This window comes from Podarcis pityusensis (assembly GCF_964106645.2).
Source record: "Podarcis pityusensis genome assembly, chromosome: 6".
NCBI classification, from domain to species: domain Eukaryota; kingdom Metazoa; phylum Chordata; class Lepidosauria; order Squamata; family Lacertidae; genus Podarcis; species Podarcis pityusensis.
This window is the reverse complement of record NC_138030.1, coordinates 30,650,052-30,675,050: the sequence shown is the minus strand read 5'-3', so window position 1 is coordinate 30,675,050 and position 24,999 is coordinate 30,650,052. Positions and strand designations below refer to the sequence as shown.

The following is a 24,999-nucleotide window of genomic DNA, read 5'->3' as shown; positions in this document are numbered from 1 at the left end:
GTATGCTAAAACTGAGCATGTTAACCATTTTCAGTGCCTTCATTGTCCACCTTAAAATTTGAGGACGCAGATGTTACTGAATTGTAATGTCAATATTGATAAGCATTTCATTAAAAAATAGTACAGCTTTGCATTCGCTTGAATATAACATCAAACATTTCAGATCAGATACTTTTGGGTATTTAGGAAGTGAGATATTTATACAGCACATAATATTAGCATGATATTCTTTAATAAAAATGATAAATAAATAAAAATGACATTTTAAAATAATTTTGTTTAATAAATACAGCAGAAATTATAAAGTGGATCACAGTTGAATTCGGGCATAATAAAAGTTTGCAGACAGCTAACATCACCAATGATTATGTAGGTTCTGATTATGCTGGGTTTTCAGTTTTTTTAAAAAAGGGTTCGGTTTGACTCCCTGACATTAACTTTGTTCTGATTGCAAATGTTCATATAGTATTTATTGATTTTGCTCCCCTCACCTAATGTCTGTTGATCTGTAATACAGTGCAATCCTATACATGTCTGCTCAGAAGTAAGTCTCATTGAGCCTAATGGTGCTTACTCCCAGGTAAGTGGGTATAGGATTGCAGCCTTTGTGTTAAATCTGTTGTGAGGTTGGTACAGGGTTCAGCCTGATTTTCCTGCACAAAGAACACCCATCTGCACTTTCTTGAAAAATAATCTCTGATTCAGGATCTGGAATCTCCATGACTATTTAGAGTAGACAGTACTAGACTACATGGACCAATAGTCCGATCTGGCGTGAGACTGTTTCCTAAGCCACAGTGAGACCTTCTGCTTTACACCATTTTAATTGTTATCATAGTATTACTGTTTCTGAGGTGCCAAGTGTAAGGGATCTTGGAAGAGGCTCTGAAAAAGACATTTGAGTCAACAAGTTGATCATTTGGGGATTGCCTTCTCCCATGTCATCCTAGTCGCGCTCTAAGATCGGAAGGAATGGTTCTTCTCTGTCTTTCTTAGAGTGGAAGCACAACTGAGTGGGACGAGAGAAGATAACTGGTATCATGGGATGCTTTGCCTTTTGAAATGTGGTTGGCTGTCTCCCTTGCTGTTTTTTGTTTGCAAGCTATTGAAGACCATTTCATTGTGACCTTTTATTTTATGACACATATATGGATATATTCTGAATTTTTTTGTTATTTTTTGTTATTTTTATGGAAGCATTATGTTTTATATGTTGTAAACAGCCATGAACGGTATATTTACTCTAGAAAGGAGCATACTCTAATCAATAAATTATAAAAAAGAACAATATGGTTAGGGTATATCCCATTCCCCTGAGGTATAGTATCCTTACTCTTCAATACCCTGCACCTTGAAATGAAGGACCCCTGTCAAGTGGCTGAAATAAAAACTTTGATCATGAGGAATGCTTTAAAAGGGGGTGAACTAGTGGATTACTTTTTCATTCTGACTTTATGGAGGTTGAAAGTAGAATGTGATATTGTAATTATTATCTGGGCGGCTTCAAACAAAAATTAAAAACACATTAAAATGTCACACATTAAAAACTAATAATAATTTTTTATTTGTACTGTTCTCAATTGATAAGTAGAACTTTGTTTTGTGTTATATGAATAGAGAATACTGGAAAGTTCGCTTTTTGACGTTGCTTCTTGAGGACCCACCATGTATAGGAAAACTGAGAATCAATCTTTTTTAAGAGACTGAGCTGAACCTTGACACTGCAGAACCCTGATACTAGACATTTGTATAGAAAGGACAGCTACACATTTCATTTTAAATCATTCTGTCTCTCTTGGGTTAATGTATTATGGAAACATGCTTTCATGAGAACTTGTTTTGGCTAGATCAAGGCTATAGCAAATGACGTATCTAAAACAATGCATTCTGGACAGTTTGCAGTCTGCTGAAGATGAGGGTTGGTAGCATTGGAAGTTTATAAAAAAATAGTTTATTTTTGAAATGCTTCAATGAATGAACTAGTGTCACTAGTTTGGTCACTGAAGATAATGTACGCCACTTAGAAATTTGAATAATTAAGTGGTATACAAATGTCTTAAATTTATTTGTTAAATTTATTGATCACTTTTTTTAGCAAGGGACCACAAAGTGACTTACATTGTATAAACAAACACATACATTAAACCAGGCATGAAAGAAAAACCAAGAAAAACAATCCTCTTTTTAAAGGCAGGATTAAAAATTCCCCATCCACTAAAGGGGACCACAGATAATTAAGAGCAAAGCCCTGGTGCATTTTTATTTTATTTTATTTTATTTGGTGTCTACATCTCTACAATGATGATGCCAGGTGAGCCACCCCCAAGGAGAGCATTCTAAGCACAAGGAGTCACCACTGAAAAGCACTGTTCTAATGTTGGCACCCTTCAGACCTCCTGAGGAGGGGCACACACAAAGAAGGGCTTCAGATGATGGTTGCAGGGTCGAGGTTGGTTCATATGAGGAGAGGTTGTCCTTGATGCATTGCGGTCCTTAGCTGCATAAAGGTTTATAGGTCAAAACCAGCATTTGAATAAGACTTGGAATCTAATTGGTAGCCAGTGCAATTTGGCCAGGATAAGTGTTAACTACCTAGAGTCTCTTGCCCCAAGCAACCTGGCCATTGAATTCTATACCAGCTGTAAATAATAAAATAATAAGCTCAGACCAAGGGCTCCTAATACATTAGGGATCTTTGATGTGCATACGAGACTCCTGTATAAGCTAGTGGGTCACTGTTGCATTATGATACAAGCCTACTTGTAGATGAGCTTTTTCTGTCTATATGAATGTATGAAAGTGTATGTTGGTTTTATCTGTTCTTGCTGCCTATGTGCTGCTTACCTTTTCATTTGTTATTTAAAATATCTGAACAACTGGAAACATAATACTGAACAGCTAGTTAATTATAGTTTCCTTGACAGTAGGCCTTATAAACAGAAACCTTTTGAATAAACACTTCATTGCACATCATGTGCAAGTAAAAAACAGCAATACTGAGTTGCGAGAGAAAATTGTAGCTTGTTAGGCAGATGCTGGTGTTATGTCATTCTCCTTGCAAGTATAGATGGGGGGGGTGTATAATCAGTATATTTGACATAACCCTAGTTGTTTTCAGGAGCTAAGCTTTCTTGATGCAGTAGCAACACAGCAAGAATTGTATTAGACTTCATGATAATTGGAGGCAGAAGGTGGGTTGCCGTTGTCAAGTTATAAAGCAACCTGGTCTGCCCTTTATTGAACTTGAGTTTATATGCTAAACTATGATTCTAGGTTTGAAAAGAACAACATTAACTTTTCTGAGAATTGTAAACTTAGTAAACACTTGACTAAAGAATGATTTCTTGGGAAAGTGGGATCTGTGTGTATCATTCTGCACTGGTGTCCCCCCCCCCCCAATTACCAATGTAGTGTCCTCAATTTCTGTTGGACTCCCAACTTCCATAAGTGCTGATTGACTAGGGCTCATGGGAATTGTCCAATGTCAATTGGGGCGTGTCATGTTGATTATTCCTGGTGTTAGGCATTTGAGTCTAATGTAGCCTATAGCCTTTTGAAGAAGAATGTAGGTATTACTATAGCAAAATACACGTTTGGAGCATGAAATAAAATTAGTTCAGAAGTGTTAGATGAGAAGTTGTATTATTAGAATTAGTTTTAAATTACTATATTTAAGTATACAAGAACTGTAGTCCTTAAGAAGTTGAAAATGATTGGTGGTTATAGCCGATGTGATATTGTATAGAATTCTATGGTTGTAAGGGTATTCTTGCTATTGGGTCCAGTTTAGAGAGCCTCCTAAGATAGCACTTCAAAGACAGGTAATTAACAGTGAGCAAGGAGTGGTAGAAGGAGAAGAAATGCTATAAATGCCATAGGCTTGCTAACCATCGATGAATAGGGTTTTGTTTTGTTTTTTGGCTATGCTCTGGTAGTATGTTGCCCCAAGCTGATGCCTTCCAGATATTGTTGGTCTACAACTTCCATCATCTCCAACCATTGGTCAGGTTGGCTGAGATTGTTAACAGTTATCCAAAGCATTTGGAGGACACCAGGTTGGAGAAAGCTGATGTATCTGATATTGATGTGTAGTCAAGGATTTGTAATGTTCAGAACTTGTTTTTTCAATTCCTAATTCTGAGAGGAAACTAATCTGCCAGTATATCAAAGTAAAGATACAATGAAGGGAAAAAGTATTTGATCCCCTGCAAAATTTGCTTGTTTACCCTCTGACGAAGAAAAGACCAGTCCATAATTTTAATGGTAGGTTTATTGTAGCTGTGAGAGGCAGAATAACAACAGGAAAAACCCCAGAAACCCAGAAGACAAAAGTCAGAGATTGATTAAGGTGGTTTTGCTCATCTCATCTGATATCAGTAGGAGATGATGAAAATGTTCTCTGCTTGAAGATGGATTGATTAATATGATTTGCTAAAAAGCATCTTGCTCCGTAATGGTTGAGGATCAATCAGGATGAACTGATTATTCTCTAGGAACAAGCATATAGGTCTGAGGAGTCCTCCTCAGCTTCTGTACCCACATGATTATTGCACAATTGAAAATTCCCCGGTTACTTTGTCATATGGGATAAGCTGTTGTTTGTTACTTTTGAAGTTACCCTTAACAAAAGTGTAGATTAAGCTATTGTAGGGATGTACATCTTGTATGGATCTGTGTTTAATTTTTAAAATAGACTAATTCTTAACACTACTGAGTGACATCAAACATTACAAAAGTAGATTTCCCATTCTTCTTCGTCCTCCTTCAGCCCCCTCCCCATATTTCCACAAGGTCCTGTAACTTGCCAAGGCAGATTTGGTGGGTATGCAGTCTGTCTGCCAGCACTTGAGAACAATTTGATGTCAGCCACCGATAACAGCAGTGTCATGTCGTGGTGCTGACAAATTAGCATTGCCTATTGTCATCATCCTAAGGATACCAAGCAGCTATTCTTAGGGGTCTTTTTTTGTTCTCCGATGGCATAAGATTTTTAACTTTCTATCATATACTGCTGATAGCACCAGCAAGGTTGTTTGGCTAGAACATTAGTTATGACGAAAAGTGCAAGGTCTGCACAGCAAAAGCATCGATGGAAACCATGACTTAAGAATTCACAAGACACAACCATAAACACATAAACTGTCGGCTCTTTGTTAATGTTGATTTCAGGTGTTTGTCATATTTCCTAGAAAAAGAAAGCAGTTTCGCTTAATAATAAAAAACCAGCAAGATTAAATTGATCACAAAAAGGTGAAATTGAAGTTATTTGTATATCATATTCATACATTTACCAAAATGTATGGCTTTGTAGTATAGTTACTCCTTTTTCAAGATAATTATTTCAACTTTTTTGGCAAGAATATTTTAAATTAACTTTCTTTGCATAGGTATCCAGCTCACATTGAAGAAATTGATTATGAGGAAGGAAAAGTGCTAATCCATTTCAAACGCTGGAATCACCGCTATGATGAATGGTTTTGTTGGGACAGTCCCTATTTGCGTCCTTTAGAAAAAATACAGTTAAGAAAAGAAGGATTACATGATGACGAAGGATCTTCTGTAAGTAAAAGCAACCTAAGTTAAAGCTTGACGTCAACCCAATTCTTTACAAACTTGTGAATGCAGATTTATGTGTTTTTTATAAATATTATTGGTATAATAAAAAAAACTTGCATACTATTTCTTCTTAGCTGGGGTGGGATAGAAAAAATGATAAATGAAATATGGTAACCTTGGGCAACATTGCTGTTTATAAACATGTTGTTTGTCACTGTAAGGCATGGGTGGGCAGTCCATGGACCTATTTGGGCCCAACACAGATGCCAATGTAGCCCTCAAGGCTTCGTCCCCTCCAAACCGCGTCCACACCTGACTTCAAATGTGACATCAGGTGTGGGGCAGAAAAGCCTGTGGGTATAAGTAGGTATAAGTCATTGCCTGTTTGTTTATAAGCAGGGCTTTCAGGTGTCACCTCAACAGTGAGACCTCTACTGAGAACTTTCAGAGTGCATCTCAGAAGCTTCTTGTTGTGATCCCTTTTGAAATCTATTCGCATGTGCAAATGGACATATCTTCTCTACTGTCCCACCCACCTGTTACTGTTGACCCACAGGGGATGAAGGAGTTAGAGATGCAGCCCATTTGCCTGATTAGTTCTCCACACCTGCTGTGAAGTTTGCTTTACAGTGCAGTCTGGGGGGCCAGATCCTTCTTACCCCAACTCCGTGTGGTCCAATTTGATAGGTGGATGCCACAGTAACATCAGGCGATGAAGCACTTGGAGTTCCAACAATCAGCTGATAAGCCATGCTTCAAAGCACCTTTGAACTCCTGCCAATCAGGTGATTGGCAACATTTCAGAAGACCCCTTTGGCCCTGTCTGGTCACCTTTTTACCTTCCCATATATGGCATTGTGTATGATGTAGGTGATTGGCATGTGGGTGTGGTTTAGCCAAAGTGGCCTGTTGGCTTTAATTAGGCCTGCAGAGGTTCTACTCTGTTGTTTACTCAGAAGTAATTCACTTTGACTTCAGTGAAGTTTACTCCCAGGTATGTGGGTATAGGATTTTATCCTTATTATTGTCATTTTTCTTGGCAATTTTCCATTTTTTATACAAATAACACACTCTTCTGAATCCAAGTATTCAATAATCTTGCTGCTTATGATGATCACCCTGCCTTGACAATATGTTTAGAATATCAGAGCTATTGTGCCCCATAGGCTGAGTACAATTATTAAAATCGTTTGTAAAATAATTGGTAGGAAAGTCTGCTGCAGGAATGTTTTGTTTACTGCATAGATTATTTTATTATTGCTATGATGCAGCAGTGTATTCTGAACACTGGTTTCTATGTTTCCATTTTTTAGGGATTTCATATAAATGATCAAGTGTTGGCTTGCTGGTCTGATTGTCGTTTTTATCCAGCCAAAGTTACTTCTGTTAACAAGGATGGTAAGGCATAATTGTTAATTTCAGAGTACACTGTAGAGAAACATCCTTTATGACTGCTTTCAGAAGTCGTCTTGAAAATGAGTAGCTGCTGTATATGTTCCATGCTATTCCCAATTTTTATGACCACTGCTTATGAATGTTATGAATATTTGAATTGGTATGAACACTAATTATGTGAGAGTGAAAAAGTAATGTGAGACAATTTTGTGGATTAATTTCTAGTAGTATGGGCATGTGTAAGTTCCATTGCTTGGATCCAGTCATTTCTTCTGGTGGAAGAAGGGTGTGGAGGCAACTTCTCAGATTCCCCCCTGCAGCTCCTTATGCTCTCAAAACCTGCTCTGGAGATTTGGTGAACTCTCAAGAAAAAGAGGTTTTTGGTTAAAATTGCCCCTACCACCTTTTACCAACAAGATCTCACCACTGCATCGAAGGTGTCCATAGAATGAAGGAGCCTTTCTGTTTATAGAAAATGCTAAGTTTCACGGCAGTGCAATAGCTTTTCATATTTATTTCCACTTGATGGAAATAAAAGCTATTAAGCAGATTTTAAATCTCAACATTTTCCTTGATAAAAATAGAATTTATTGCAATCAAACCCAGTTTTTCACAGTGATGGAAACTTGTGATCTGGAACTTCTGAAGATTGCTTTTACCCCACTCTTGCCTATTGCCCATGATGTCTGAGGTTGGTTGAGTTGTAATTCAAAACATCTGAAGGACACCAGGTTGGGGAAGACTACTCTTACGTGTGAATCACTTTTGTCTTTATGCTTTGAGTAATTAGCACACTGTAGAGTTGCTGCTTCAGTTTATAAGTGGGGTTTCTTTTAAATTTCAGGTACTTACACTGTAAAATTTTATGATGGTGTAATTCAGACAGTCAAGAATATACACGTCAAAGCTTTTTCCAAAGATCAGGTATGAAACTTACTTTTATATTTTGATTTGGTTAAACTGATTTGGGGGCAGAACATAAATTACAGGGTTGTTAGTTCATGTGTTTTATTAGAGGACATACAGTCTAAGATGTAGGGATGAAGTGGATTCTGGTTCACACATCTTGGATAAAATCTACACATTTTGCCCACTGAGGACCCATGCACAGATCAGAACATGGATCTCAGATTAAATAGCATGATTGTTTCATGAATCTGTGCATATGTTTGCACTGTATTTACAAGATTGTCCAAGGGCAGCTTTTCCCTACAGTGTCCTTGCACATAGTCTTTTTAAATGTTCCCAGGAAGCAACTGTATCTTAAGACATGCGGTTCCTGCCTGGGGAATTGTAAGGATAAAAAGGTGACTGCCTTCATGACCTATGAGAACTGCCATATTTCCCCCCTGATACAATGTCCTTGTAAGGGAACGAGGCAGTTAGTGTGAGAGGACTAGACAAATTACTGGAGGCTATCAGTGGCTGTGAGCCTATGTTCTATATCTACTGTTGGAGGCCATATGCTTCTGAATACCAGTTGCTGGAAATCCACAAGTGAGGTGAATGCTGTTATACTTAGGTCTTATTTGTGGGCATTCCTTACATATCATAGGACGTATTCAACATAGCGCTAAGTAGATCACTCACTAAGTGGATCTCCTTGCCTGAAGGAGTGATCTGCCCTCTCCTCCTTCCATGCAGTGTTCCAGGGGTCTTCCCAACCCTCACAGAGCCAACTTGTGGCGGGGGGGGGGGGGTTAAAAAACTGTAAGTTGCTCTGAGAGGTCCTTCTCTGGGTTCCCATTCAGAACCAAGATCTGGTGTATGTTTACCAGGCAAAGGACCTTTTCAGTTCTGCTCTGACATTTTAGAACACACTCTACAACGAAGTCTCAACTGGTACCTACTTGGGTATTTTTTCAGCATGAGGCAAAGACTATTTCATTTCCCCAAGCTTTTAAGCTTTTGATTATCAGCTTTATTCTGTCTTATCTATTACTTATTTCTGCTTTTATAAAGCTAAGTTTATTTTTATGTATTTGTGTTATTGTGTGTTAAAATTTAATTGTATGCCACCCTGCTAATTTGATTAAAACACAGATTATAAATCTTAATGTAGAAATTCCAGATACTCTAACCAGTTGTCCCCCATGTAATCTCCCATGAGCACTGAGTGTTGTCATATGGTACTTGTTTCCTTATGTACTGCTCTATAGCTTTTAACTCTTTTTATATGTGCATGCAATCATATTAGGAAAAAGGAACCAGACAATAGTATTAAAGCTGTACAGTCACAGGATTCTTTTAATAGTATATTGTGTGTCTTATTAATTGGCTTATTTCAGTGCCTCCCCCTTCCCAGTTCTGTAAGTAAGTTTCATTTACTATGGAAAGCAATCACAATTTTTAAACTTGCTTTTAGTCTATTGTGAGTAATTCAAGACCCAAGGAGAGAGGTAATGAAATCCCTTCATCTCCTGAAAGATGGGAAAAGTTTAAAGAACCGAGGAAAGCAACTGAGAATAGTAAGAAAGACAAGGATGAAAAGACGTTAAAGACTGAACGAAGGTCTAAACCTGATAAAGAAGGGAAACTAATAGTTCCTTCAGAAAAGAGCAAGGTGTCTGAAAAGGCCCTTCCAAAGGATGGCAAAGAAGACAAAGAGAACATATCTGAAAATGACAGAGAATTCTCAATAGATACCCAGATTGAAAAGAAACCTGAAAATGATAATGTGAATAGCCCACCAGAAAACCTCAAAGAAACTAAAAGACGACGTGGTCGACCACCTGTGGTGCCTCCTGCAGGTCAGTGGTAACAGTCAAGGCTGTATCTCATTCATATACGATGGGTGGAGAATCTGTGGCCCTCCAGATGTTGAACGTCAATTCTCAGCAGCGCACAAGCATGGCCAGTTGCCGGGGGTGACAGGAGCTGTAGTTTAGCATCATCTGGAGGGTCACAAGATCCCCCATCTCTTCCTTCTCCTTGTGTAGATATCCCAATTTAGGTGATACAACAGATTTAACTAGTTATTATGCTACTTTAATTTGAACTGACCATCAACACTCGCAAATTAGTGTAAGTTTTCTACACTTGTTAAAGCTAAGAGTTACAACAGTGATTGGGGTGCAAGATCTGTCATCCAGTTCCTAAGGAACTTGTGGTTTTAATGATATATGGCTATTATCTCAGTTGGTACCACTACATGTTATGGAATACTTCCCTCCCCCCAAAAAAGGAAGGTGAAACTAGAGAATTCAAATCCTAAGCTCCATAAAAGTTTTATAAAACAGTAGGAAAATGTCATTTCTCTTTAAAAAAGAAAGAAAAAATCTGGTTACCTCTTCTCTTGGTATGTTTAGAAACCTTTTCCTTATTCTATTTACATATTTAGAGCAAGGCTCTCAAACATTGCAGCCAATAACTTTAGAACTGAGAAGGCGGAAAATACCTAAAGGAGGAGAGATCCCTTCGAAACGTCCCCGACTCCAGAAGAACATGTGTGAGTATTTTTTTCATTTACTTAAATAAGCTTTTTTTGCATTTAACTGGAATAGGAAATATTCTTAAAGAGAGAGAGCGTGCAAATTTTAGCAAAACTGGGTGGCATTCAACTAAGTTTTACCCAGAATATACACACTGAAATTAATGGACCTAACTTAGCCATGTTCACTAATTTCAGTGGGTCTACTCTTAAGTAAAGCTTAGTTGACTATCTCCCATTACATTTTTAATTTAGGCACATGGAGGCTTCTTCGTGTATTTCTACTAGCAGTGGTAGATTCCTTTTCTGGTTTTATTGGGGAACCAAAGGACAAAAATACTTCAGATGTGCAAATCTATCCTCTCTTGCCACGAAAGGCAAAGTAATGCCTTTTCTGTGTCAATTCCCTAGAACAAGGGGAACAGGAACTGGCCAATGGCCCACATTGTTATCTTGGCCATCCCTCATGGGTCAGGTTTGACCCACCAGCTATCACAATGATTTTGGGTCACTTTCCCCCCACAAACTTGCAGAGCCCCTTTCAAGAGATTCTGAAAAATAACACTTTGTAAGGAACGTGGCAACCCTGATAATCAGCTGATTTCGGTCCTGCTAATCCCTTTTCAAAACACTTTACAATTGCAAAAACTATACAGTCATTGCTTTTTCTTGCAGTTCTCTTTGCTCACCAATGAACCAAGGCGAGATATAAAATATAGGGATGTGTGTAATGGCTAAATAAGCAAAGATGGGACTATTTTTATGCTCTACTGGTCTCTCTCTCTCTCTCAAAAATGCTTAGTAACTGAATTGTATGAGGATGCTTAGCTTGAGTAACTTTAGCTTTTTTGCATACATTTCATCCGTTTAGATAAATAATAGTTTAGAAAGTAAACATAAGTTTTTAAAAAACAAAAATCCAGAGAACACTTGAGATGTACCTGTTTTGATGAGGTTCAATCTCATGTTTCCTGCATAATTTGGCTTGATAGGCATTGTGTAATCTTTAACATTTTTGTTTTGTTTGTTTTTCCTCTCCTGAAACTCTTTTGTTTCAGTAACATACAGCTTATGGAAATGGCACAGGGCAGGATTGATACTTGAGGGCAGACCTCTAACACAGCAGCATCAGGGACACCAGAGAGCTGGTGAGAGGCTTTTAATATCATGCTCCCCCCCAGCATCTCAGCTGCCCCGTCATCAAATTATGAGCCAGAAGCCAGCCTTCTGTCTGCTCTGCATGAGGAAGAGTTCCACTCCTGAGTGACAGTTACATCTTCCCGAAGGGGTGCAGTTTGCTTGGGTTTGCTATTGGCCTCTAAGGCCCGTAGCGTCAAGTGCAACACACAGCTGAGGGGGAGCCTTGAATATCACATTTTCTCAAAACTGATTACATGTCACACCATCACCTTGTATTGGATTGGATTATCTATTGCAGATCTACCTTAGAAATGCTAGATCAAAAAACTGTGTGTAAATATATAAAATAAAATTCTGAAGTACTAGCCTTAATTTTTTTTTTGTGAGAATCACTGTCTAACTATTTAGACGTCATGAGAGGTCAGACTTATGGCACTTGGGTCAGCTGGAGAAGCTGATCATTGTACATCAGCATTCAGCTCTCCTGACTGGATATTCTCAGCTGACTAGTGCACTAGCCTTTAAGTTCTGTGAGTGAATTTGATTCTCTAAGAATTGCAGTCTAATATTCAGACTTGTTCATATTTGGTCTATTGAGTCAGTTTTATTCCACACAACAGACGATCTTACAATCTTTAAACAGCTGACCCACTTTCTGTTACAATAGTTTTACATTATTTTTATGAAATCGTAATTTTATATCTTATAACCTGCCCTAAGTGGTGTGTATTCACACTAGAACAGTGAGATAAATGCTTTAATAAAGAATTTAACAATAATGAAGGGAAAGGACTGGGCATTTCCCTTTCTATATTGAGTTTGGCATGTAGCTTAGAGCTGCTGCTCACTTCCCTCATGTTCGTTTTAATGACCTTTATTGATTAATAGTGTAGATACTTGTTAGGAACACCTACTAACAGAAGGAGCCAGTGAGGGTGACAAAAGGAGTCAGGGGGAAAGTTTGCAGATTTATGGATAAAATATAAAGTAAGAGTAGTTCATTATTTGCCTGAGTATTTATTTAATTTCTTTTTTAAAAAAATACTACATGGGACATATCTAATGGTGTCTTCTCAATTGTGCAGCAGACTTCCACTCACACAAATGGGACTTCCCCTTCCTCTCTCCCCCACCCCTCAACTCTGCTCTGACGGCTTTGGGAACCCTCTGAAGTAGCTTGTGGGGCAAAGGGGGTGAGGAGAGGAGAAAACAAAGTGGAAACCCTGCTGTGTCCACTGGCACAGCTGTCTTATCTGTAACAACCCCCAGCACCATCAAGAAGATCCATTAATTCAAAGACTGCTTCTCACTGGACTGTGTTTGACCCTAAGAACAACATGCCTTTCACTAACCATTGGCAGTGGATATAATACCTTTTTTAAAGTGCCCATTTATAATAATAAGCTATTGCTAGTCAATAGGTTTGGAGGCTGAGAACCTACATCCATGCTTCTGGGGAAGCCAGAAGGGAAGAGCAATTGTGTTACATGAAGAAGAATGGATGTGGTCTTAAAGATGAATGATAATTGCCACAAGGTCAATACATTGTGTATAATTTTATGTGTATATGAATGTATGTAACTGTTTGGTGAAATACCTTTGGTGGTGTAATAGGTTGCATTTGAATTAAACATGTAAATATTATGATAAAATATTATGTTAAAATTTGATTGGTCTTAAAATTATTTTTAGCGCAAGAAAAGTTGAAAAATGCTCTGGACAATGAAAAGGATTCTATAAAGAGACGATCAAGACATCCTACCAGTAGCAGTCATGAAACTTTAGATACTGACTTCATTGCACCACTACTGGATGAAGTTGGATCTTTAAAAGAGTCAGAATCTGTCCCAAAAGAAGTTGTAGAAGGTAAACAAGTTGATTTTATAAGTGCCTGTCTTTAATTATAAGCCACCCCTTGAACTTATTTTTTCCCCAAAAAATCTGCACATTAGTTGTAAAGTTGCATTGAATGTCACATGTAGTGTTGGCCCTCATTCTAGTTTATTTCTTGCTTGAGTTCTCTTAGGGTTTTAACTTAAAATGTAGATTTGGCTGTTAAAGACTTTATGTTAACCTAAGTGTTTTGTATCTGTGTGTTCTATTCTTCGCTTACCCACTCTTTTGACTTTTAGGTCCATTAGAAGCATGTGTTGAGTCTGACCAAAAGATTAAGGAAGAGTTGCCTCCATCTTCCGAAGTATCTCAGACTTCAGTACTTCAGATTTCAGTAGATGACACCAGATTAAAGGAAGAAAATACAGCAGAGCCTTCCTCTACACCTGAATTGCAGGAGATTTCAGGGGCATCTGTTACAGGTTAAGTTTTTACTAATTATATTTTTCAGGCTAGGCTTCTTTAAAAGTTAGTTTGAAGGGCTTTGGGCAGTGTAGTCCTGATGACCCATTGTGCAAAAGGCTTTACATGTCTACTCAAGGCTAGTATGTTACAGTTAAAATGCATGTGTTTCTTAAGTTTACATCTTGTGTTCTTACAGTAACCACTGCTTCAAAGAGAGCTGATGTTTTTACTGCTTCAAAAGCTGCAATAGAACATGAACCCAAGTTTAGATGCAAATTCTTGGATTGTTCCAAATCCTTTCGGAAAGCCAAACTGCTGCATTATCATATGAAGTATTTTCATGGTATTGAGAAGTCACCAGAACCACAACAGAGTCCAGCAACAAGAAGCATTCAGACAAGAGGCTCTGTAGCTTCTGAAAAGGCCAGTCAAGAATGTTCTAATAGACGACGGACGACATCTGGTTGCTTATGTGAGTGTTTTGCCAAAAGTATTCTTTCTCTTAACTATTTTGAATTGGCCTTTAACACTTTAGTTACATTTATGAGCCCGAATCACTTGAGTTACATTTAATCATTAAAATTCAGCTTGTTATTTTTCTATTAATCACTTAATTTACAACATGGAGTTGTGCAAATTAAGTATAACCTTTAGGGGCACAATATAATGAGACAGCAATTTGAGGAGGAGGAAACACATATTTATAGCAAATGAGTAGAGATTGGTACTGGAACACACAGAGATGACTAAAATGAAATTTTACATGACTACTGATCTAGAAACACCCTAATCATGCATAAATACACCCAGTAGTTTTGTTTCTGGGGGGATGCATGGGTTCACATACCCTTAAACATTTTGTGAATCTAAGTTTGGCCTCATTGAGGGGCAGTATTTCAATATGTGTAGGAAAATGAGAGCACCCCTAAACATTTTTTAGAAAAAAAGCACTGAGTATACCTGAGTAAAAGCTTACTGTTTTATCCTGTAAGAAATAATATAGATTTTTAAAATTCTCTTAAGCTAATAAAGAAAAGGAGAAGAACAAAGAGAAAAAACCCAGAGACATTGTAAGATCAAAATCAAAGAAGAAGAAAAAGAAGAAAAAGAAAACAAAATCAGGTAATAATGGGGGATATGGCTTTATTTAATTGTCTTTCCTTTCTTGATCAACGTCATTTTCTTAGCAGAAAACACTACTAAGACAATGTTACACTGGACATCATTGTAAACAAGTATATATGCAATTGTCTTTTTAACAGAGAAGTGTCACTGTTTGCTTCAGAGACAGGTGATGATGGCATCTAGCAGAGGACGAGGCAGATTAGTCCAGCCTCTGATTAAGCTTGTATTCTGTGACAATGTTGTTGGACTCCACAACTCCCATTAGCTCCAGCCAGCATGGCCAGTAATCTGGTTACTGAGAGATTTAGTCCTACAATATATGGAGAACACAGGTTTGCCACCCCTGTTCTAAGAAGAGAGCCTGCCTCCTACTGAATGGAGGGCAGAGCATCTTAGCATTCTGGAGTGGTTGTTGGTGATGGGCAAATAATGTGGATGGGGGTCTAAACTTGTAGGCAGAGGAGCCTACAAGTATGGACACTGTCTACACTAACTTCTTGTTTGTTAGATGTGTAGAACCAGTGCAAACATAGTACTGTTAATTCTTTAACCATGGAATCTTGGGTATATTCATTTTTTAAAGTGTTAACACTTCCTAATGTTTACAGAGCATTCAGGGAGTGAAGAAAATGTTGACTTTCCCCAAGAGCTTTCCCCTACGAGATCTGCCATTGCAACGAGATACAATTCAGCAAATCGGCCTTGTGCACATTCGAGTACGCAACTGCAGGGTGCTGATTCTGGGCATCGTAAACACAAATCAAAAACGAATGGTGAGATTGATTTAGTTTCTACCTCAATAGTCTTCACTTTAGAACTTTGCAATGCTAGTAAAGGAATTGAAAATTTGCAAAGACCTGCTGCCTAGGATGGAGCACATTGACTACTGCAACAACACATTATCATAAAGCATGATGTATTTGCCTTGCAGAGACATGCCAGCTCAAAGACCTAAGACTGATTTATCAGTTTTAGTTAAAGGGATTCTTGTTATTCTTCCTTAGCAGGTTTGCTTGAGCCTGGCTTGTTTTTGTAACTTTCCCCTTTCTTCCAGTTTTCTGCTCTTTAGAAGTGTTAAATTTGGTGTGTTTGCACATAATAGTAAGTCAAGAAGCTTGATTTAATAACTACTGTACAAAAGCTTCATGCTGGTGCATGCATCCAGTTCTGCTGTGAAAAAGCTTCTGTTCTGCTCCTCTCCTGGCGTGAGTTGATACGCAGACCAGGAAGGTGATATCTTGGTGTTACATCCAAATATGAAATTATGGTCTGTTGCTTCATAATAAGCCCTGATCACTGTCTACTCTTAAAACATGGTTTGTTGTTGACTTATTGATTGTGGCTTGTTACAGTCCAACAAACCATGGTCCTGCGTTCACACATAAAGCTAAGCTATCCTCATTGTTTACTGTGCCAAAAGAGGAGAAAAGCAGGAGTGATTGGGCCGAATGCACAGTATGGCTTTACTAAGATAAGCTTGGCTTAACATGTCAGAATGCAGCCATTGTTTTAGACAGTTGGGTACTATGTGTCCATTCTCTGCATTTGTTGATGGCTTAGAATAGCCAGAACTAAGCAACAGTGTAGAAAAGGGGAAACCACCAATGAATATTGGACAAATGTTTTAGAAGCACCTGAAGGTTACACAGATATTTAGGTGTAGGGTAGTACTACGGAAAGAAGTTTTAAGGTGAATAAAGAAGAATAAAGGTGAATATCCGGAGGGGATAAATTCTCTGCCTAGCACAGCAAAAGCTTGCCTTGCAGCCTAAGAAGCAATGACAGGAGCAACTCAACTGGGCCTTAAATATGGCAAGGCTGATAATATCCGGGGGTCTTAAATAGCAGCAGTAGATGTTAATACACAACTGCTAGCATCTGTGAAACACTGTTGAAGCTGAAATGAAGTTTGTGTAAGAGGTAATTAGTAAAAAGCAGACCATATGATCAGCCCTGAAGAAGAAGGGTCAGCACTAAAAAACAGGCATAGTTTATACTTTATGTAGCTGCCATAAACATCCTTGAACCATCAACCATTGATACAGAAAGAACATGGCTAAAAATGACACTCAACTTTCTTTTCCTGGTCCCGTTGCACATCTAGACATGTCCATGTGTAGTTATTTCAGTGAAGGAGAAGGCATCCTAATCATAAATCTTTAATCTTGATAATTTCCTCTAATTTGCAGATAAGTCGTTCAATATATGACTCTGTTAATTTAAAGAAGTATTGTTAAGTAATATCTGATGCTTCTATACACTAATAGTTTATAGATATATTAGAAAATATTCACTTGTATTAACAAAAGATCCAGTTACTCCCTGGCTGCATCAGCCGGTAAAGTCTTTGTGCTACAATACCGCTTGCCTCTGCATTAGTTTCCCATATAAAGCTTTGACTTACAAAAGTATTGTGTTATGAGCATGGGGTATACAGGTGTGTTTGTGTGTGAGCTCAGAAAAAAATGATCAAGTGATCACCTTATTACTTGTGGGCTACTGTGGAAAGAAGGTTGTTTATCTTGTAAAGAGAACAGCACTTTAAGTAAACTAATTGTATATGGAAGTCGGTTCCTGTTTTTTCTTTTGGATCTGTCTCATAGTATTTAGTAGTATCTGAAAGCATTCTTACAACAACTGTGAAGAGTAACATTTTTTTGTGTATTCGAGTCCTTGCTTCACTGTTCCTAGATTAGCCACTCATCTATGAACATTAAGTCCCTGATACTTATTTTAAAATGAATTTGATTCCACCAGTTTCCATTCTAAATTCTTGCATTTAAATCATTTGTATTCATTTCCAGAATGCTCAACCTTCAGGCTGAAATCTTCTAGATTTGGTTTCTGCTTAAAGGTGACTTACATTTTTCTAATCTTAAACCAACCTTTACCTACTTATAAGAGGTAATGTCCACTGCTACTCTAAAGCAAATTAGAATTTGAAGTTAAATGCATTTTCCATTTCAATCACTATATGACATCTTTAAAAAAGCTGAAGACTTGAAAATAAGTTCTCCACAGCAAATTACTTTGGATACAAAAATTGAGAAATTATATCTCTAGATCCAGATCTAAATATTTCCTGAGCAAACTCATTGAAATAATAGGGAACTTGAAACTTTTTGTTGCAAACCACCTAAAGAGATGCCAAACCTCAGTGACAAATTAAGTGTGTGTAACATGAAAATCACATACGTCTGTTATTGGAGAGGAGTTTTGTATTTATTCTGCTCACTTACTTTAATCTACTTTTCTGTTGCTTCCCACATTATTCTCTGTGTGCGTTAAAATGGTATAATAGTCATAAGGGATATAATACATTTACTACATTTTTTGTTCCTCTTACTAAGTTCTCACTGCTGTAATACCTGTTTTTCATAAGTGTTTTTGTTCAGTGTAAGAAAAGTAGAAACAGCCAGTTTAAATAAACAGCACTTTATTGTCTCTTGAAAACATAGATGATATCTTAAAGAGTCATGCAGTTGTGAAATTGAACGTTGTGTGAGTGGACATCCTTTCCTCCCCATGTGCTCCCAGAATATTCTCCTGAGGGTTGCAGGACACTCTGGAGTAGATTTGGTAGAGTTAACAACAAGTGCAGCACTTTTAACTTTCCTCAAATGAGTAATTATCAGAGCATCCAAGGGCACAATTGATCTGGGGGTTGAACCTTTCTCCTGCCCCTGGTGATCCTTGAGCCTGGGTTAGTTTTTTATCCAGATTGCCATCCATTTGCTTAGTTTTGTAGTCCTCAAGAACAGAAGCAACTAACCACTACATGCTGGTCTCTAGCATTAGAATCTGTTTGGTTTAGTGTCCCCTTAGGAACCAGCTTTTGTGTAGATGGAAGTGGTGTAACCATAGCTTCCATGAGTAGGCAGTATAAGCAGATTACTATTGGGCTATGGCCAGATAAAATACTTAGTGTCAGAAACTTTCCTTGCAGCTATGGTTACCCAGGAGCAAGTCCTTATTACTTGATGGCAAGCTCCACAGAAAAAGTAAGCATGTGTAGGGTTGTAGTTGCATGTTGACATGATCCAGTCAAAGCAAAGCATACAAATTTCATTGATTTCAGTGAGACTGGCTTCCTTTTATTACATTGTTTCCTGGCCCAGTTTTCAGTCAAGAAATTGAGGGTTTGGCTAGGTTTCACCTTATGTCTCGCATTTGTTTAGTAATGGATACAAATTTAACAAAGCATCTGAGCCTGGCACAGAAACACAATTTTAAGCATAATCTGGAATGTGTGAAAGTCTTATCAATGGATATTCTTTTGCTAACATTGTTTAGAATGACCACCTCCTTTGGCAGCTTTCTGGAATTACTCACACAGATTTTATTCCTATTAAATTCTTTGCACACAGAGGATGATACCTTGAGTGAGTCATCTGCAGATAGTTTGCTTTGGAGCGACGATGACTGCAGTCAGGACATTGATGTAACAACTAATCCTGATGAGGATCTTGAATACGATGATAATGACTTTGAAATTGTTCGGTGCATTTGTGAAGTGGAGGAAGAAAATGACTTTATGATTCAGGTACATGGTTGTAGATTGTGAGTGTAATGAAGTAAATAGAAACACATAAGTAATTATCAAGTACAAATTGAAGTTTTATTGATATATTTATGGATTTGTATGGTTCTACGTTGCTATATTTTCATGAAAGTCTAGGTTGCATATTTGTAAATAAATAAATATATTGCAGTGCTCTCCTGCATGCCCAAACAGTACTTAATTAGGAAGATTCATTTGTGCATGTTTTATAATAATGTGTGTGTGTGTGTGGATAGATAGATAGATAGATAGATAGATAGATAGATACCAGAGAATCCTCATTACCAAACCCCAAAATGGTGATGCTATGGAGCTTAACTGTTACCTGAAATTGCTTTATAATAGAGTAAATGGTGTCAGATATGAAAAACTTTAATTGTTTGCATTTGACTCTTCTTCTATTACTTTCTGACTTCTTTTATTGTGTTGAAAATAGTATCCCTAAGAATGTTCTGAATTGTTCTTACCTGTAACCCTTGCTTGTGCAATTCATGCTTAGGTGAATGCTAATGTGGTAGCACTTAGAACAAATTCTTAAGATTTTAGAATGACATAGAGCTCTTTTAATCTTCCTAAGAAAACCCCCAAAATTCCATTACTGTGCAAACATGTTGTGTCCTCCCTCCCTGTAACTCAAGGCTGTACTTCGCTTGTGTAAAGAAGGGGTAGGCATTTTTCACTCAGGAAGCTGGAGAAATAAGCCCTCCTCCCTACCATCCAAGTTTACCTGGCTTGTTAACTATAATGGTGATAGCGATAGAGGATGGCCTACTTCTCCCATTCTGATGCCTGGCTTGGGAGCAGGTAGTGATGTAGTCTTCTCATTTAACATAGTCCTGAGGATGACATATCTAAGTCTCCTGGTATCTGGCTCACATTCCAGCCATTCAACTGCTGCTAGAGCAGCAGTTTAGATAAATAGGTGAGGGAGATGCAGGCTGAGAGTTTTGAGATTCATAAGAGGGAAAGACCAGAAGATCCTGGTGGAAATAGAAGATCCATTAATAACACAGGAAAAAATGGGATTAGATTCGAAATAGTTCAGTTTATTGAGGGAAATAGTTTGGTATGCTTAGCTTGATACAGCAGTCATTGGGGCCAATTTGGCCTCCACTAGTTCCAATACACAAGACTACATGTCGTATTTTCCTTCCAAAGGTGTTACATTCACGTGGGAAAACTTAAGTTTTTGCTTCTGACATAATTTCTCTATAGATATATTGACCTGATATTTCCTGATTAATTTTCTTGCTACCTGATTTCCATGTTGCATAGTTTGCAATTTTTCAGTTTAAGGGAAAAAAGAATAACTTCCCATAACAACTCTTCTCTTTTTCATTTATTCTGTTTGTAAAAGAAATATGCACCAGCAATATACAGTCATGTATTTAGGCCTCTAAAATACCTTTAAAGTGTGTGTGTGTGTGTGTGTGTGTGTGTGTGTGTGTGATGCATACTTTGTATTGATCTAGTTCTGTTTATTTGACTTACAACAGTGTGAAGAATGTCTCTGTTGGCAGCATGGAGTCTGTATGGGTCTATTAGAAGATAATGTACCTGAGAAATATACCTGCTATATTTGTCAAGATCCTCCAGGTACAAAGATTTCTAAGGTTGCAGAGTCTTCTAATAGTATGTAGTAATTATTATTATTATTGTCTTGTCTCTTTTAAATACTACCTATTTGATTTTGTTATTGACTTATCTCCTGTTAATTTGCAAGTTTACATTATTATACATATGAAGTGATACATTAGATGGAAGTTTGTTTTCCTTGTCATTTAATTCATACTGTTTGGAACATTCCAAATGAAACCACTTACAATGATTGTAATGGAAGTGAGGTAAATAACTTATTACTCCCTTTGTTCCACGACTGCCATTCTGGGGAGACCAGTGGTGCCAGAGGCTACAAGGCATGTTCCTTGTAACCCCAGATGGGCGTGGTTTCCAGGGATCCAAGGCAGATGCTTGCAAAGGGGAAGCAGAGATTGCATCCAGTTTATCTGTTCCTCCCTCTCATAGCACATACATAGCATGAATCAAGTGACTATAACATGAGAGGTTGGAATAACCCTGAGAGTTTGGGCTCAAATGCATTCAGGACCCCAACAGCTAAATTTTATGAAGCCTCTTAAGAATAGAAAAGGAAGGAAGGGGGCAAATGGAAGAGGCAGAAAATAACAAAAAGAACATTTTAGTTCAAGTCTCATCTATTCCAGTATAGCTATTTTGATAAGGGCTTCTGGTCTCCTCACATATAGCAGCAGATGGTCAGTTGAGGAACAAGAGGCTGTTTGGCAACAGTCATCTTTTGAAGAGTTTCTGACCTAGCTGGGTCTTGATTGACAGGTGGCTGTATCCAGCCAGTCAGAAGTCAATCGTATCCCTCAGGGAGGTAGCTTGACACCTTCTGGGAAATGCATTATGCATTATTATCGGCCAAATCTCCATCTCCCTGCCAGATAGAACCTATTCTGTTTGCATATTCAAGGGGAGATGTGACTTCTCCACTAAAGGAGAATGGAGAATGAGCAATTTTGGGCCCTCACTGCAATGACAGTTGTATATAATAGCATGTGGAAAAGAGGTTAAACTGACCTGTTTTCAGCCAAATGACTTCTATCAGTATAATTTATACCTTTTGAAAAGGAAAAACTGTTCTTGTTCCTCCAGGATATAGCTGTGTAGGGATGGTGACCAGAATACACCACTGCAACAGGCGAGCCCAATTCTGGCTTTTCCCTTCTCTTGCACTCCTCCCAAGGAAGGTGCTGCTGAAACGAAAACAAACTCACTGTCACAGCAGCACCTATCTTTTCATTGCCATAAAGAAACAGGTTTTTTGTGCAGTGGCGGCAGTAGCTTTCTCTTCACTTGGAACCAAGGATTTTGTGTGTTTATATTCAAGTGCAAAGATGTGGTTAACTAAGTTTCAGATAAATATTTCTGTGTGTGTGTTTATACAGAAGAAAGTTCCACTATGTTCAGTGGGCTAGTGTAGATCTGATTACATCCTTTGTGTCTTTTACCAGCTTCCAAGCCTTCTTAGACTGGCTTCAAATGAAATTCTGCATCATAGGACTTGCATTTTGATACTCGCTAGTTTTTACTTTAGTTAAACGATATCCAATTCACTATTTTTTTAAAAGCCAAGACAGAATTTGAGTATTACTAAATGTCATCCTTGTTTGAAGCAAATGGGTGGGGAGTAGATTTTTTTCTTTTGCAATCGCACTTTAAAGTTGACTTTGTACTATTCCTTTTTAAAAGCTACTATTATTGGGGAGTGGGGGAAGAGAATAAAGATTAAGTAGTAGAATATGAGAATTTTTTGATCAAGAGTTTTCATATATTTACTTTTGTAATCTTACCCTCTCATTATTCTGCTTCAGGTAAGAGATCCAGTTTGAAATACTGGTATGAGAAGGAGTGGTTATGCAGTGGTCACATGCATGGCTTAACATTTTTGGGAGAAAATTATTCCCACCAGAATGCTAAGAAAATAGTTGCTACGCACCAACTTCTTGGCGATGTACAAAAAGTGATAGAAGTACTGCATGGACTTCAACTGAAGATGAGCATTTTGCAGTAAGCATTGTTTTTGCAAGTTCTCACTTGAATCATACCGCTAGATTTTTTAATAAGCAAGTGTGGTTAGCATTGCAGATAGATCTCTGTTGTGTATGGCGTTCTGTACTGTAGATCTGAAATTGTAATAGGCTAGTGTGGCCTTGCTGCTAACCCATCTTGAGAACTGGACACAGTGACCTTCCATCTCATGTGCTCCCCCCTCTTCTAGTATAGCTGCAACGGGAGAGTTCAGAAACTGTCACTTTCACCTTAAATTAACCACAGCTGGCCATGCCATCCAATCCTAGACAAACTGATCTCAACTATAGTTAGTTGAAATAAACCAACTTCAAACCATATTTTATTAAGCTGACCATAGTTTATTGACTACACTTGACTGCACACTTGACCATGGTTAATTCTTAGCAGAAGTGAAAACTTCTGATGTTCTTGGAGAAAAGGGGGTAGGTCATCTGAATCGTCTGTAAAAGTTTTTAGTCTTGACTTCCACTTATTTACTTTTTTCATCAGAAGCAAAGAACATCCTGACTTGAAGCTCTGGTGTCAGCCTTGGAAGCATCTTGAAGTAGATGAAAAATCACACAGCACGCGCCTCATTCATATTGATGAAAACTGTTGCAAAGAGGAGACTACAAGTTACAGAACTTTTAATGGAACCATTGAGAAACCTTCAACCATTCCTTCTGTAGAGGAATCATATATCACTAGTGAACACTGTTACCAAAAACCTCGAGCCTACTATCCTGCTATAGAACAGAGACTTGTCGTGGAAACCAGAAATTCAGACATTGATGATGGTGTCAATAGGATAAGAGAGAATGGAGATGATACTATAGTAGAGAGATTAGGATGGGAGCTGGATAGAGAAATACACAAGTTTGAAAATGAATCAAAACATAACTACTCTAAGGTATGTTGCATTGAAGTATTTCTGAGTTTCCGCAGCTGGGAGAAGGAAAATCTTATCTCCAACACAAATAGATATGATGATCCCTGCACAGGGAAGAGCCGAGCTTGTATACGGAGGATGAGGCAGCATACCTGTCCATACAACTTGGAAATTCTGAGTAGTTGCTAATGGAAATAGAAATATACATATAATACATTGCTGGCCAACAATAGAAAATAAAATGCAAAGGTGAGAATTTCAGGCTGTATCTAATGCTGCTCCTTGCACCAACAGAAGGCTCTTTGATCAATTGTAGAGAAAACTGGAAGGGAAGTGATTTCCCCCACATCTTAGACTTTTCCGGAGGTTCTCTTAACTCCTTAAAGTAGATTTTGGACACATGGATAGGGCATCACCGGGGGGGGTAATATCATCTCCCTCCCTATTCCACTGGCAAAATCCTGTGCTGAATCAAAAAGCCTTCTGTCAGCACAAGGGACTCCATTTGATACAACCTGTGCAACTGAAAACCCCTCACATTGGAAAATTGTGATGAAATTTCAGAGTATAGACTATTTGTCAGGAGAGCTGTATAGAACTAACATGCCTATCTATTATTTAGAAAGGTTACATTCTGTTCTAATTTGGGTGTCCCTTTTTTATTTAAAAAAAAGAAAAGTTAACTAGCTTTCAGGGGGGAGGTATTTTCTATATAATACAACAGTATTTTTACTCTGTGATTCTCTTAGGCCTTACTTCTGTGATGACTGTATATGAACCATATATTAAGACATATCCATAAGAGTACACAAGCTTTAATATGTGTTGTTTTAACGTTTGTGTTAATGCTCCATATTATTTTCCAAACTGTACTCTGAAAAACAGCTTGTAGTCATAAAACCCAGAGTTCTGCTGTATCTGACAAAGGAACTTAGTGAGATACAATTGAACCTTGGTTCTCGAACCTAATCCATTCCAGAAGTCCGTTTGACTCCCGAAACGTTCAAAAAC

General features: G+C 37.9%; 1 protein-coding gene across 3 annotated transcripts in view; it reads left to right on the top strand.

Moving 5' to 3' along the window:
- Nucleotides 1-24,999, top strand: part of PHF20 (PHD finger protein 20) — a 49,224-nt gene that overhangs the window by 20,849 nt on the left and 3,376 nt on the right. For 2 of the 3 annotated variants that reach the window (XM_081010377.1, XM_081010376.1), the window contains 14 exons: nt 5,388-5,559; nt 6,870-6,954; nt 7,796-7,875; nt 9,317-9,701; nt 10,292-10,399; nt 13,214-13,387; nt 13,654-13,836; nt 14,016-14,291; nt 14,843-14,941; nt 15,553-15,717; nt 19,312-19,487; nt 21,002-21,137; nt 22,901-23,096; nt 23,610-24,009. In XM_081010377.1, coding sequence (XP_080866503.1) covers nt 5,388-5,559; nt 6,870-6,954; nt 7,796-7,875; nt 9,317-9,701; nt 10,292-10,399; nt 13,214-13,387; nt 13,654-13,836; nt 14,016-14,291; nt 14,843-14,941; nt 15,553-15,717; nt 19,312-19,487; nt 21,002-21,137; nt 22,901-23,096; nt 23,610-24,009 — 2,635 coding nt within the window. The remainder of the gene's footprint in view (nt 1-5,387; nt 5,560-6,869; nt 6,955-7,795; nt 7,876-9,316; nt 9,702-10,291; nt 10,400-13,213; nt 13,388-13,653; nt 13,837-14,015; nt 14,292-14,842; nt 14,942-15,552; nt 15,718-19,311; nt 19,488-21,001; nt 21,138-22,900; nt 23,097-23,609; nt 24,010-24,999) is intronic. The other variant, XM_081010378.1, reaches the window with a different exon arrangement.